Source organism: Grammomys surdaster, unplaced genomic scaffold, assembly GCF_004785775.1.
Source record: "Grammomys surdaster isolate TR1022 unplaced genomic scaffold, NIH_TR_1.0 217, whole genome shotgun sequence".
Classification (NCBI taxonomy): domain Eukaryota; kingdom Metazoa; phylum Chordata; class Mammalia; order Rodentia; family Muridae; genus Grammomys; species Grammomys surdaster.
Genome location: NW_021604662.1, coordinates 208118 through 220500, shown reverse-complemented (window position 1 = coordinate 220500; position 12383 = coordinate 208118). Strand labels below are relative to the sequence as shown.

Sequence of the window (12383 nt, the reverse complement as noted above, 5' to 3'; positions counted from 1 at the left end):
CAGAATTTCCAATCCTCCTATCTCTAGCTCCCAAATTCTGAGAGTACAATTACAAGTTTATTTTTAGAGTTTTGTACTCACTATCTATATTATATGGTGGAGGGGAAAGTGAGAGTATGGTGGAATCTACAGGTCTCCTAATCACAGAAGTATGTTTTCTAATCAGGTAGATTGAACCAAAGGTCTTACAGATGCTAGTCAAGGACACTACCACTTGCAGATCCAGCCTAGAATTGCATTTGCTACCATTAATCAGTTATACATTTAATCAAAACACGTCTCATAATGGAAATACACCTAAGTCAGCTCCTCATTAACATGCTAAAGTGTAACATAGGCTATTTTTAGAGCCATCACCTAAGACACTAGATAGCCAGTTAACCTGGGGATTTATCTATGACATCTACAATCTTGATAACATAATGAGAGTCAAATAGTAGAAGTTCAAAATCTTCATAATATTTCAGCTATTCTTAAAAGTAAGACTAGTTTAAAGGTGATTATCCTCGCACATTTATACAGATAAATTTAGTATAATAATAGCAGTAATAAAAACAATCATCAGCATTAGTATCATGGTACAAGGATAATTTAGACAAGAAGTAGATATGTCAATATTTTCTGATAAAAATTTTAGCTTTATTGTTGTATCAAATTGTGTTCCATTGCTGTAAAATTTCACAGTGTAAGTAAGATTATTAGAAAATAAATATCAGAGTAAAATGATGCAGAGTAAATAATTTTCTTTATTGCTGAAATCACTGACTTTGTGGTACTCAAGAAAAAGTAATATAGTTTAGAGAAGTATAGTCATGGCCCATATAAGGCTGATTATCCTCTCAACCTACAGGAAAGGGCTACTTTTCACCAACAGGGAGCAAAAATCAGGAGGTGAAGACATATACTCGATTTAAGACCATTATAAAGCCTGGTCTTGAGTTAGTTCACATTTCCTAGTCTATCTGTAAGACCCAAAGGCTATGGAAATTGTCCTTTTGCCACTCAATTCCACCCAAAATAAGCTTCAAAATTTGCATCTGCTAACTAATCAGTTGTTGTTATAGTTTATAGGAGACTTGGCCATACAAATAGAAATATCACTACAATAGCCAAATAAACTTGTATGCTCCCTTTCATGGTTATAGGAGACCTGAAGAGCAAAGGGCTTCTTATTTCTTTTACTTTCAAAATATGCTTAACTTAGATAGAAATACTCTTAAAACGGTAAATCTTTAATTTTAGCCAATTGATTTTTAGGCTTTTTCCATTTCAAAAGTCTATACACACCTCTGTGGACAATGTCGTTCTTGTGGCACCAGTGGATAGCTTTGATTAGTTGGTAGATATAGCTTTTAACTTTTTCAGGTGGAACTCCATTTGGCATTTCTTCCAGCAATTCAAGCATATTCTAAAAGCAAATACAAAGCCATTCATCATCAAAATTAGGCAAGCCCATCAATTATGTACTACTACTCTTTAGTACCTTAAATAAGAATCCATTCAATATACAACATGCATTTTTTTATGTTTTGAATTTAATCTATAACCTAGTTTATGGTAGATCAGGATAGGGCGTTAAATAAAAGTTTTACTTTATGAGAAATTACATTTTTATTACTCCTTACTGCTGACTCTAATACTGAGAAGGTGGGGGGGGGGGAAAGGGGAGAAAAGGAAGATGAGAGGAGGGAAGAAGGGAGATTTCTTTATGGTTAATTTTTACATTCGGTATAAAAATTAAAACAAGCTAGAAAGTATTGAGGCCCAGTGAGATAGCTCAGTGGGTAATGACACTTGCTGCCTAATGATGCACGCCTCACAATGGGAGTTCGATCCTGAAACTCACATAAAGGTAGAAGGTGATAACTAACATGACAAATTGTTCCTTGACTGCCACATGTGCACTGTGGCCACACATACACACACTAAAAAATTAGAGAAGTAAATATTGTTAAAGAAACATATAAACCAGCCGGGCAGTGGTGGCACATGCCTTTAATCCCAGCACTTGGGAGGCAGAAGCAGGCGGATTTCTGAGTTCGAGAGTTCGAGGCCAGCCTGGTCTACAGACTCAGTTCCAGGACAGCCAGGGCTACACAGAGAAACCCTGTCTTGAAAACAAACAAACAACCCCCCCCCAAGAAACATATAAACCCTAAACAATTCAAAACAATCTGTCTGGAATGAGAGACTAATTTTGTACAAAGTTCATGCAAAATAGTCTGGCAAGTCAGGTACCATAATGCATGTCTGTCATCCCAGCACTTAGAAGATATTACATAGTGAGACCCAGTCTACAAAATCAACAAAAATGCTGAGTTAAGAGGTTGTAGAGATGGCTCAGCAGTTATTGGCTGTTCTTCTAGAGGTCCTGAGATCAATACCCAGCATCTAGCTGTGGCTCATGTAATGGGATCTGATTCTGTCTTCTGGTGTGCATGAAGACAGATCACTCATATACATATAAATAAATAAATAAATAAATAAATAAATAAATAAATAAATAAATATTTAAAAGAAATGCCAGACTAGTTCCTTACTCAGTCTCTATTGCATTGCCACGTTAACCAAAGATTCTCCATCTTTTTTTGCAAAGCCCAATCAAAAGGCTCACAGTATAACCTAGCTTATTGTTTGAAGGTACCCATAATAGAGAAGGATCTTACAAAGTGTAACCTGGGGATAAAGAGAGGCTCAGATGCTGCTCATAGCTCAAGAAGTCACACCACCTTCAGCATAACGCTCAGCTATTTGCCTTTTTCACTACTGGCATTTCCACCAATGGTGCACAGGAACAAGGGCCAAATTGCTGAAACATTAACATGAATCAAGGTAATGGAATCTAAGCCTACTGACCCTTGCTGTTCCATTAAAAAAGGAACAAAACAGCAGTTACTACAGATGCATTTGATGAAGCAGCAGAAAGAATTATGTTTATGAAATTTTGTTGACGTGTTGTAAAAGTTAAGTTTTAATTGTCAAGTTGACATAATGGGAAAGGAGTCTCAATGAGGGATTGCCCAGATCTGGTTGGCCTGTGAGCAGGTCTGTGGGGGATTGTCATGACTGCCTTCATTGACGTGGAGTCTGCATGGCACTATTCCTGGGTTTGGGGCTCTGAATTGTACAAAAAGCACGGAGAGCTAGCTGAGCACTTAGCATGCATGAATTCATTTCTCTCTACTCCTGATTGCGGATATGATAAGTGTACTTGCTTCAAGCTCTTTTCGCTGTGACTTCCCTGCACAGAGGATAACTTAGACTGCAAGCTAAAATAAATCCCTTTGCCCCCTAAGTTGCTTTTTGTCAGGATATGTTGTCACAGCAACATAAATGAAATTAGGATACATGTTTTGTTATTTTTTAAAGAAATCTACATGTCAATTAAGAATCTAGAGTCCTTCTGCTGCACATATGCCATCTGAACCATGGCTGCTGTCCTCACTGGGTGCAGAGATGCAGGCTGCACTAGCACTTCTTGTGCTGTACCATTTTCTTTTCTTTTTTTCTAAAGAACTGGGGTGCAATCCATTTATGTTAACATCATCAGGTTTGTTGTTATTTGTTGTTTTAGTTTTGCATTGCTAGGGATGAATTCTACCACTGAGCTACAATTCTAGCTCTAAGCAAATATTTTTTTTTACGCTGCTCCACTTTGTCTAATATGAGAAACACTCCTAGATAAAACCCACCATAGAAGTTGTGAAGGCTCCCAACAATCAATGTAATTAAATATCATTATCAACCACTGAAATAAGGTTTCTTTAAAAAGACAGTTGCTGTGCACATGTAAATCGTGTTTAATAGTTTGGAAATACACAACAAAAGAGAGCCACAAAAATACATGTCAATGGTGAGAGGCATGCATAAAGCGCTTGGAAGGAACAGGTGCTGGCACTGATAAGCATAAACACTGACGGGTTTTACACGGAGACAGCTCTCTAGGTTGTGGAGCCTTTGCTTCCGTTTAAAGATGCATTTATGGGCATGTTGTATGCAACAAAGACCAATACGCTTTAATCAGAAGATCAATATGCAAAACACATTAACCAATCTCTATAGAGGATTTTATGTATATTTATGGTTTCAGTAAAAACAAAATGTCAAAAGAATGTTTTCAGCTTTCAAAAGATTGCTATGCTAATTGCATTTTTTTCCACTGAACAGATATGTAGGAGATGCCAAGAACAAGGAGACATAGAAGGGCTGAATAGTACAGAAAAGATGGTGCTCTCTCAGTTCATGTTCTACTCAAGGTTCCTAAGTGGCAGAGATACTATTAACCTCCACAGCTGCTTTTCCTTACTCCATAGGGAATACAGTTTTCAACTACAGATTTAAATACGCAGAATGACGGGCATATTTCCTCTCTGCTTTGCAGCCAAGTGTGACCATGTCACTATATACTAACTAACTAGATGTGACACCTTGGGTTGACACTACAGACAAGGGAGCAGAGAGTTGCTTTTCAGTCCTGTGCTACCTCCTGTTGTATATGTTTGTGAGGAAGAAAGAAATTCCTATTTTGTTTAAGGCATTGCAATTGTGGGTCTCAGTTAACAACTCCCTATCTTGTTTGAGCATCGTTCTTCTGGGACTCATTGTAGATTGTGTAGGCACTGCCACTGGTGGGCATGTGTAATAGTTAACTTCCATTCAAGAATCACAGGGGCAGAGAAAGCAGCCCAGGCCACAGTGTCAGAAGACTGTTAATACTGGCTGTAGCACAGTCATTTGTGAGCAAAGAGATCTCAGGCATGTCAAACTGCTTCTCCCAGAGAAAACAGATATACTGAGGAGATATCTTTATTTGATATACTAAAGTGCTATTTATCACAAACCACCACCATGAACACAACAGAAATAAAAAAAGATAAAGTGAAATACTAGATGTGACAAATTTCATTGCCAGTGAAAGCTGAAAACTGCACATGTATTTGTGATAACTAGAAAATAAACATAATCTGATTTCTTTCTGCAACTCGAGTACAGGAATATTTTTCTTAAAACAACCATCTTTTAAAAAGGTTTATTTTGATAGGGAAATACCAAAACATAGAAAAACAGATTTTGGAGAAGTAATGTATAATAACTGATTTAAAATGACAGAGCCTTTACTGGGTATATTAACCACACTTAAGGGTAGGCCCCAGACTCAGTACTAGATTGCCTACACCAATGAACTCAATGGTAGTTTTGTAGACTTTTTGCTCTATATCGCTTTGTTTAGGCATTTTTTGTCTTTCTGGTCTTTTGATTGTAAATTATGGTTTCTGATTTTATATTTTTATGGGTATTGTTTTTGTGTATATGTGTGTATGTGCACATTCTTCTTTTTAAAATTCTGTTGTTCTTGTTAGTGTTTGACTGTTTTTTAAAGAGGGAGAAAGGGCATGGAGTTGGGTAGACTGGGAGGTAGGGAGGAGCTGGGAGAAGTTGGAAGAGGAAAAACTCATAATCAGAACATTTTATATAAAATTATTTTTAATAAAAATATATTAGAAATAAAATAAGAGTCTTGTATATTTTAATTTGTGTTAGTAAGCATTATATTGTGTTGTTTACTTAAAAAATACTGTATAAATGGTAAATGAAGTAAAAGTCACATGACCAGGCAGTCTTCTTAAAACCATTGCTTTCTTGTTCCGTATGTCAAAATAAACACCAGGGGACTGACTTACTGCAAACAGAAGCCTCTCTAGTTTAATCTGTGTTGCCCACAAGCATATCAAAGCCACTTATTCACATAGCAACAAAACCTTCAACAGGCTCCTCTGGTTCCAGTTTCTCCTAATGTAAGCAGCTAAAATCAGCTGCTCAAAGTCAGTTGTTCTTTAAGGAATTCTGAGACAGTTAACCTTTTGCCCCTGGGTCACAATATTAAAATGTCCATTAATGAGTTATCCTTTAAAAAGTGCTTTCTAGTAATCTGAACGGCGGCTTCAGGCCTTACCTTGTAATTCCCTCAAGAAAGCTAGAATGCTGGCAGTTCTTGAAAGACTGCTTCTCTTTGTTCATTCAGCATCCTAGGCTGATTGAAGGACCCAGCTCCTGCTTGCCAGGACTGATGTGTACCTCTACCATCCTTTATCATACTATCTATTCACCTATTTCTCCCACAGAGATTTTGTTCATGTTTAATTGAAATAAATCTAATCTGAAAATCACTTATTGCACATAGATTCTAAGACTTCAGAAGCTATACCACTATGCTGTTTAAACAAGATCATCTGAATGCATCGAATTTGTACAAAATCCCTAAATCTATTTCAAGACATCTAATGACTACAGAAGGTATTTTCACATTTAAGACCCTTGGATTATGAGTACATTGACAGGGCATACTAAGTAATACTACATTCTTCAACAGTGTCAGAAACAACAGAAAAACAAGGTGAGGCTGCACACTGTCTATTCATGACTTACTTTCTCAACATATTCAAACACCAGGTATAATTTCCCTCTCCGACGAAAAGCTTCCTTCAGCTCCACAATGTTTTCCTGCTTGAGAGTGCGAAGCATTTTAAGCTCTCGTAAAGTCGTCTCCTTGACTTCCTCATTTTCTAGAATACAGGCAGTGGTGAAGAGAGAAAATAAATGAAAGCTTTCAAAAGTACCGTTCAAAGAATTTTAAGACCACTGACAACATCTTCTACTTAAGACATCCACAGATAAAATATTAAGACATTTTCATGGTGAGAGAAAGAAAACAAGCAAACAAAAAACTTAAAGAAAAGGCTCAGTCAGATTTGGTAGTGCAGACCTATAATAATCCTAGCACTAAGGAGATTGAGGCTGGGGGATGATAAGTTTCAGGCCAGCCTGTGCTATAAGGTACCCAAAAGAGCCCAAAACAAAACAACAAAGAAAAGGTTTCCTTGAACACATCAAACCCATTTTTTGCTTGCATTTTATTTTCTGTTGTATAAATCCATAGATTTGTAGACATAGCATATGAATTCATCATCATTTTATATCTAACATTCTATGTTGGGGAAGAAAATGTTTAAAAGGGTTCTGAGAGCCAACACCATCAATGTGCACAGGAAGCTTTATGTCCAGTATGTGTAGCAGTTGATGTCCTAAGGTTAGCCTCAAGTTTTGTCTTACAACAGTATTTTATTCTTCAGACTGTGTGTGAATCATCTCAGTAAGCACAAGTATTCATGATGCAGTTCATGGTCAAACCATGAGAAATTCTTTTTTTTCCTTTTTTTCCTTTCATTTCTTTTATTGGATATTTTCTTTATTTATATTTCAAATGTTACCCCCTCTCCCAGTTCCTCCCCTTCCCGAAACCCTTTATCCCATCTTAAGAGTATCTTATTTCTTTGAACAGAAGCTGCTGCAGGTTCCTGCTGCCTTCCCATTGCATGTCCATCTGTCCATCACAGATGGTATAGCTGTTCTGGGACAGAGATCTTATGCTGTACCAGTATCTGCCCTTCCATACCATCAATTTCACTTGTGATATCCTCCATGAACAGGGAGGCAAGACAGAAGCTACGTTAATGGTAATGGATTAATGGGCAGGCAAGCAAGAAGCTAGGGTTTGACTTTAAATGTCTACTTATGATAGCTTAAGGGGTAACTGGGAAATTCTAAGTCGTATGTTTTTAATATGTATGCTGAAGAATACAGGTTATAATAATTCCCAAATCCTTAGTTGGAAAACTAAACCCCTTCTATGTTTGTGACAAATTCATTCAGAGGGAACATGGAATTGATATGAGACTATTTATGTTCTTTGTTTAACTCACTTAATATGAATATTCATAGTCTAGGCTATAGAAATATGTCTTGATTACAAAGTGCTATGTAGAGTGCCACATTTCCATTCTAAAACTTCAATATGATGAATTCTAAAACACATTTGGCCCCATGCTTTGGTTAGGGGCCAGAATCCAGGCATATCTTTAAGTCTGAAGAGAAAGAAACTGGAAGTTCTGGGACAAGGATAAGAACACCTATGGCTTTGAAGAAGACATGCTTTCTACAAAAGGCATTCAAAAGGGAAAAAGCTGATTGGGATTCATGATGAGGGAAGAGAAAGATTCTAAATGCAGAATAAAGATTGCTTATTAGCTGATTTTCTGTCCAGCCTCCACATTCAGTCCCCTTCCAAAACGAGTTTAATGAAGAGGTTGGTAGAAACAGGGCTTTGAGGAACTGGTGGATCTATGACAACGAGGAAACATAAAGTCAATACTTCTTTGTGACATGGTTACATGAGTGAGGTACTCTTTAGATAGGAAATGGTTGGAGGTTGCTGGGACACAGGTTAGTAGAGGACGTGGATGCTGTTGTGCAGAAATGGACAAGGGCAACAATAGCAGAAGCAGTGAACCATCCCTGAGTGAGGGGAAAGACCTAGATAGCAAATCCCACATGCCAGAAAGGATGGGTGACATGCAATTGTGGGACTTCCTGGGAGAATTGTGAAGGGGTGAAGGGCTAGCTGTTGAAGGCAGTAGTCTTCACTGGTGTTGAGTACTACAGTGGTCTCGGCCACTAAAGCCACCATCCTCCATCAGAAACTATATCAGAATGCCAATTTCATGTCTCTCTTCTTAGCCTTTTAGTTGCAAAAACAACCCTAACCTTTGCCAGCAGATGGCCTTTTCACCTGTTCTCTGAGCCCAATATGTCCAGCCTTTTACCCTGGCTCTTGATGGCACTCGTTCTTTCAGGTTTTTGTTGTTTTGTTGTAAAATTTCATTCCTCAAGGGGGATTTTCCAGACCCTAAAATAAGACGACTTCTTTCCATCCCATTTATTACCACAATTATATAGGGCTTTCTTCTCACAGAACAGACCATCAGTTTTCTTGATACAAGTGGAGTGTCCCTGAACTGAAATGCTTGTGACTAAAAGTGTTTAAGATTTTAGAAATTTGATTATGAAATAAATAGGTACATGAGAGAGAGGACACACACACACACACAAAGGGGGGGAGAGAGAGGAGAAAGGAGTAATGGTTTCTCTTGGGATTTGGACTCAAATTCAAATACAAAATTCATTTATGTTTCATATATCCATATCATGGAAGACAACTTTATACAATGTTTTCAATGTGCGTATTTTTTGACTCCAACATATTATATAAGGTCAAGTGTGAAATTTCCTACTTATAGAATCAGACAAGTACTCAATAAGTAAATTTGGATACATTTCACACTTTGGACCTTTGGATTTGGATTGAGGCTGCTTACTGATCAAGCTCATCTGTCCAACATACATTCAACTTTGAAGAACTGGGAATAATCACAAGTTCCTGTTATGAAAGCTTGAACTGGGCCCCAGGAAGAGATCTTTGTACATATATATGCCTAGGTCTCCCCAGCTTCAGATGTGGGAAGCAGGTAAGAGGTGGCCAACAATATAGGCACCCTGTCTTCTCAATTCTGAGTAGAGTACTTTCAATTTTTCTTTTGAAAACTTTGAGAGGGCTGGTTGTGAGATAATGGGAAAAACAGAATTAATTTCCCCTTACTCATCTCTGACCCTGAATGTTTCTAGAATATGAAAAATCGGGAACCTAGAAAACTAATAGTACTTAGGGTCAACAGTATGTATGTCTACATACAAAATCTTTAAGAGGGTCAATAAGCTATACCAGAGCTGAGTACAAACTTACTAGGTAGATACAGCTGGCATTTCTTCTCTAATCACATGCTTGAGCATGCTTAGCATTCAAATAACAAGGAAAAGGACAGTATTGTGTACTATTATCAAGTTGGGACAGTTTCACTGTGCTAATAGATAAAGTGGCCTGTCCAAATCAAAATAGCAACGATGAAAAAAACACCAGAATAGAACTGTGGAGAGCTAGACTTTGGATTCTGCCTTTTAAACGATTTATGCTGCAACATGCAACTCTGGGCAAGGCATTTACATTTTCATCAGCAAAAAAAAAAAAACCCTAATAATTTATGATTTTTTTCAGTAAAGTATTTCTGACTATAAACTTTTCATCTGTAAATAAATCTAATAATCTATATATTTTTTCATTTAAGTCTTTCTGGTCGTGAGTCTAGACTTCAACAGTTGAGCCATCTCTCCTGCCAAAGTCTTTCTAATTATAAACCTAAGCCTCACTGAATTTTGGTAGCTGATAAAATATATTATTCATATATACCAGCTCCACCCAACAGTGGCGTTATAAAAACATAATGGCTATATTCTGAGTGTTTATAAAGAGAGAAAGAAGATAAGCACACAATGAAACAGGTTGGTGGCACCTTGTAATTCTGGCTACTTGGGAGGCTATAGCAGGAGGATTCCAACTTCAAGGCCAGCCTGGACAATGTCCTGAAACACTGTCTCTAAATAAAAAAAAATAAAAAGAGAACCTGGATATACCTTAGTGGTAGAATGCTTTCTGAGCAAGTGCAAGGCCTAGGTTCAATTCTCAAGAACACACACACACACACACACACACGGTAAGAGTTGGAGGGACACACAATAACATCACTTAGGGTATAGTGTGCCAACATCACCTTATTGAGCTGCCTTTTAAGAAAATGAGGCTCTTTATGCCAGCCATAAATAATCACCTAAGCATTAAGACTGTAATGACTGGGAACAGACGAGAAGTGAAATGCTTAATTCCCAAAGTGCAACCACACTAAGTACTTGTCATTACTCAGAACATTCTATAATTTTGTTTCTGTGAGTACTTTTAAGATTTCTAGCCTACCCTACACTGGATAGTGAAAAGTGTGGTAGTAAATAATGCGACGATGGAGAAAAGTAATGCACACTCCACAGACACACAGTGCATGGAAACAAGCATCCTCCACTCTTTCCTCCCCAAATCACCACTAATTAAGATAATCCTTGTGTATGATATGTGCTAATTTCTTCATCTCATAAATAACTGACAGCTAAAAAGGACAGCTAATTTTCTTAGGGGCATGGACTCAGAGTCACATTCAACCTGTTGTCCTAAGTTGAACAGAAGGACTGAGGTAGTATGGTATATTATACTAAGCTTTTGGAGAGTGAATCACAATAACCTAGATTGATGCTTAGACTTTGTAACATATCAGATCCAGCTATCTGGCTTGTTGCTAATGGCACACAGCCAAAGAGCATAATATGACTTGTCAGTGAAGGTCTTAGGCCTGCATTTTAGTCACATGAAACACATACCAGGTTCTCATCTATAAACTGAGACTGACTGGAGTTACAGTGGTTTATTCTAAAGGTCTCTTCTACTTCTAAAAGTCAATGTTTCTACACTTGTTTAAGTCCCATGCTAACCAATCTCATCCTTAGACACTGTTGAAGAAAGCCAAGCAAGATGGTTCACAGCTGTAATTCTAGCACTCATAAGGCTGAGGCAGGAGGATTGCTATAAGTTCAAAGCCATCTTTGACTAAACTGTGAGTTCTGGGCCAGCCTAGGCTACACAGTAAGATCATTTTTCAAAATAAAGAGAAGAGGGAAGAGGGAGGGGGAGGGAAAGAAGAAGAAAAGAAGGGGAGTGGTGGAAGGGGAGAGGGAAAAGGGGAGAGTGGGTAGATTGAATGAATGAATATATGAAACTTTAATTTCAGGTTATCTTGAGCTACATACCAATATCCTATCTCAGACAAAACAAAAGCAGCACTGGAGGGGTTGTTAAAGACAAAGCAACTCTGGCAAAGTTCTATTCAGTCAGTATACAATCCACCCTACCCAGGACAAGTGACAGCAACAAAAAGGATGCACAGTAAGAACAAGGCAAACTCTGGCCTACTTCTGCAGGCTTACCACTGAGTCAAGTTAACACACCTAAAAAAAAAATCAAGAGATTCACTAAAATAAAAGATAGCAGCTTTTTAAGAAGAAAGCTCACAGAAGCAAAATAAATTCAAAGATAAGTCAGTGATAAAAAGAAAAATCTAAAGATCAGCAGAAACTATTGTAACCCTATTTTTAAAGAACTGTGGGCTTGGAAAAGAAATCCAGAAATAGCTGTAACCTACTTTATGAAACCACAAACCTGACATCTTTGTATAGCCGAAGAGGCCCCCAAAACAGACCTTTAAACAGATATAATGAAAAAGAAAAGTCAATCCATCCTTGAACAAAACCATAGGGTACCATGTTTGATTCTGGTTGCTCTGATTGAAGACAGGACAGTAGCAGCAGGACAATCAATGTGGCCAGAGGTTTGAATGGTGATGTTACTGGTTTATGTACCAAAAAACAGATGAAGACCCTTCAATTTTTGGAGATGAAAGACAAGTTAAAGAACAGAGAAAAATTATGAAATCACAAAAAGTGCAAAATGTTGCCACATCTTACAAGAATCCCTGAGGTTTGAAAGAAATCTATCTGGTTTGGGCAGGAAAGAAGTCTGATAGTACCAGGAGTAGGTGGTGCTACAGCTCAGA

The 12383-nt window shown here is 37.6% G+C and overlaps 1 protein-coding gene across 1 annotated transcript in view; it reads right to left on the bottom strand.

Moving 5' to 3' along the window:
• Nucleotides 1-12383, bottom strand: part of Cdkl5 (cyclin dependent kinase like 5) — a 223177-nt gene that overhangs the window by 92178 nt on the left and 118616 nt on the right. The window contains exons 5-6 of the mRNA XM_028772684.1: nt 6427-6563; nt 1288-1408 (exon numbers count right to left, since the gene is read on the bottom strand). Of these exons, the coding sequence (XP_028628517.1) occupies nt 1288-1408; nt 6427-6563 (258 nt within the window). The remainder of the gene's footprint in view (nt 1-1287; nt 1409-6426; nt 6564-12383) is intronic.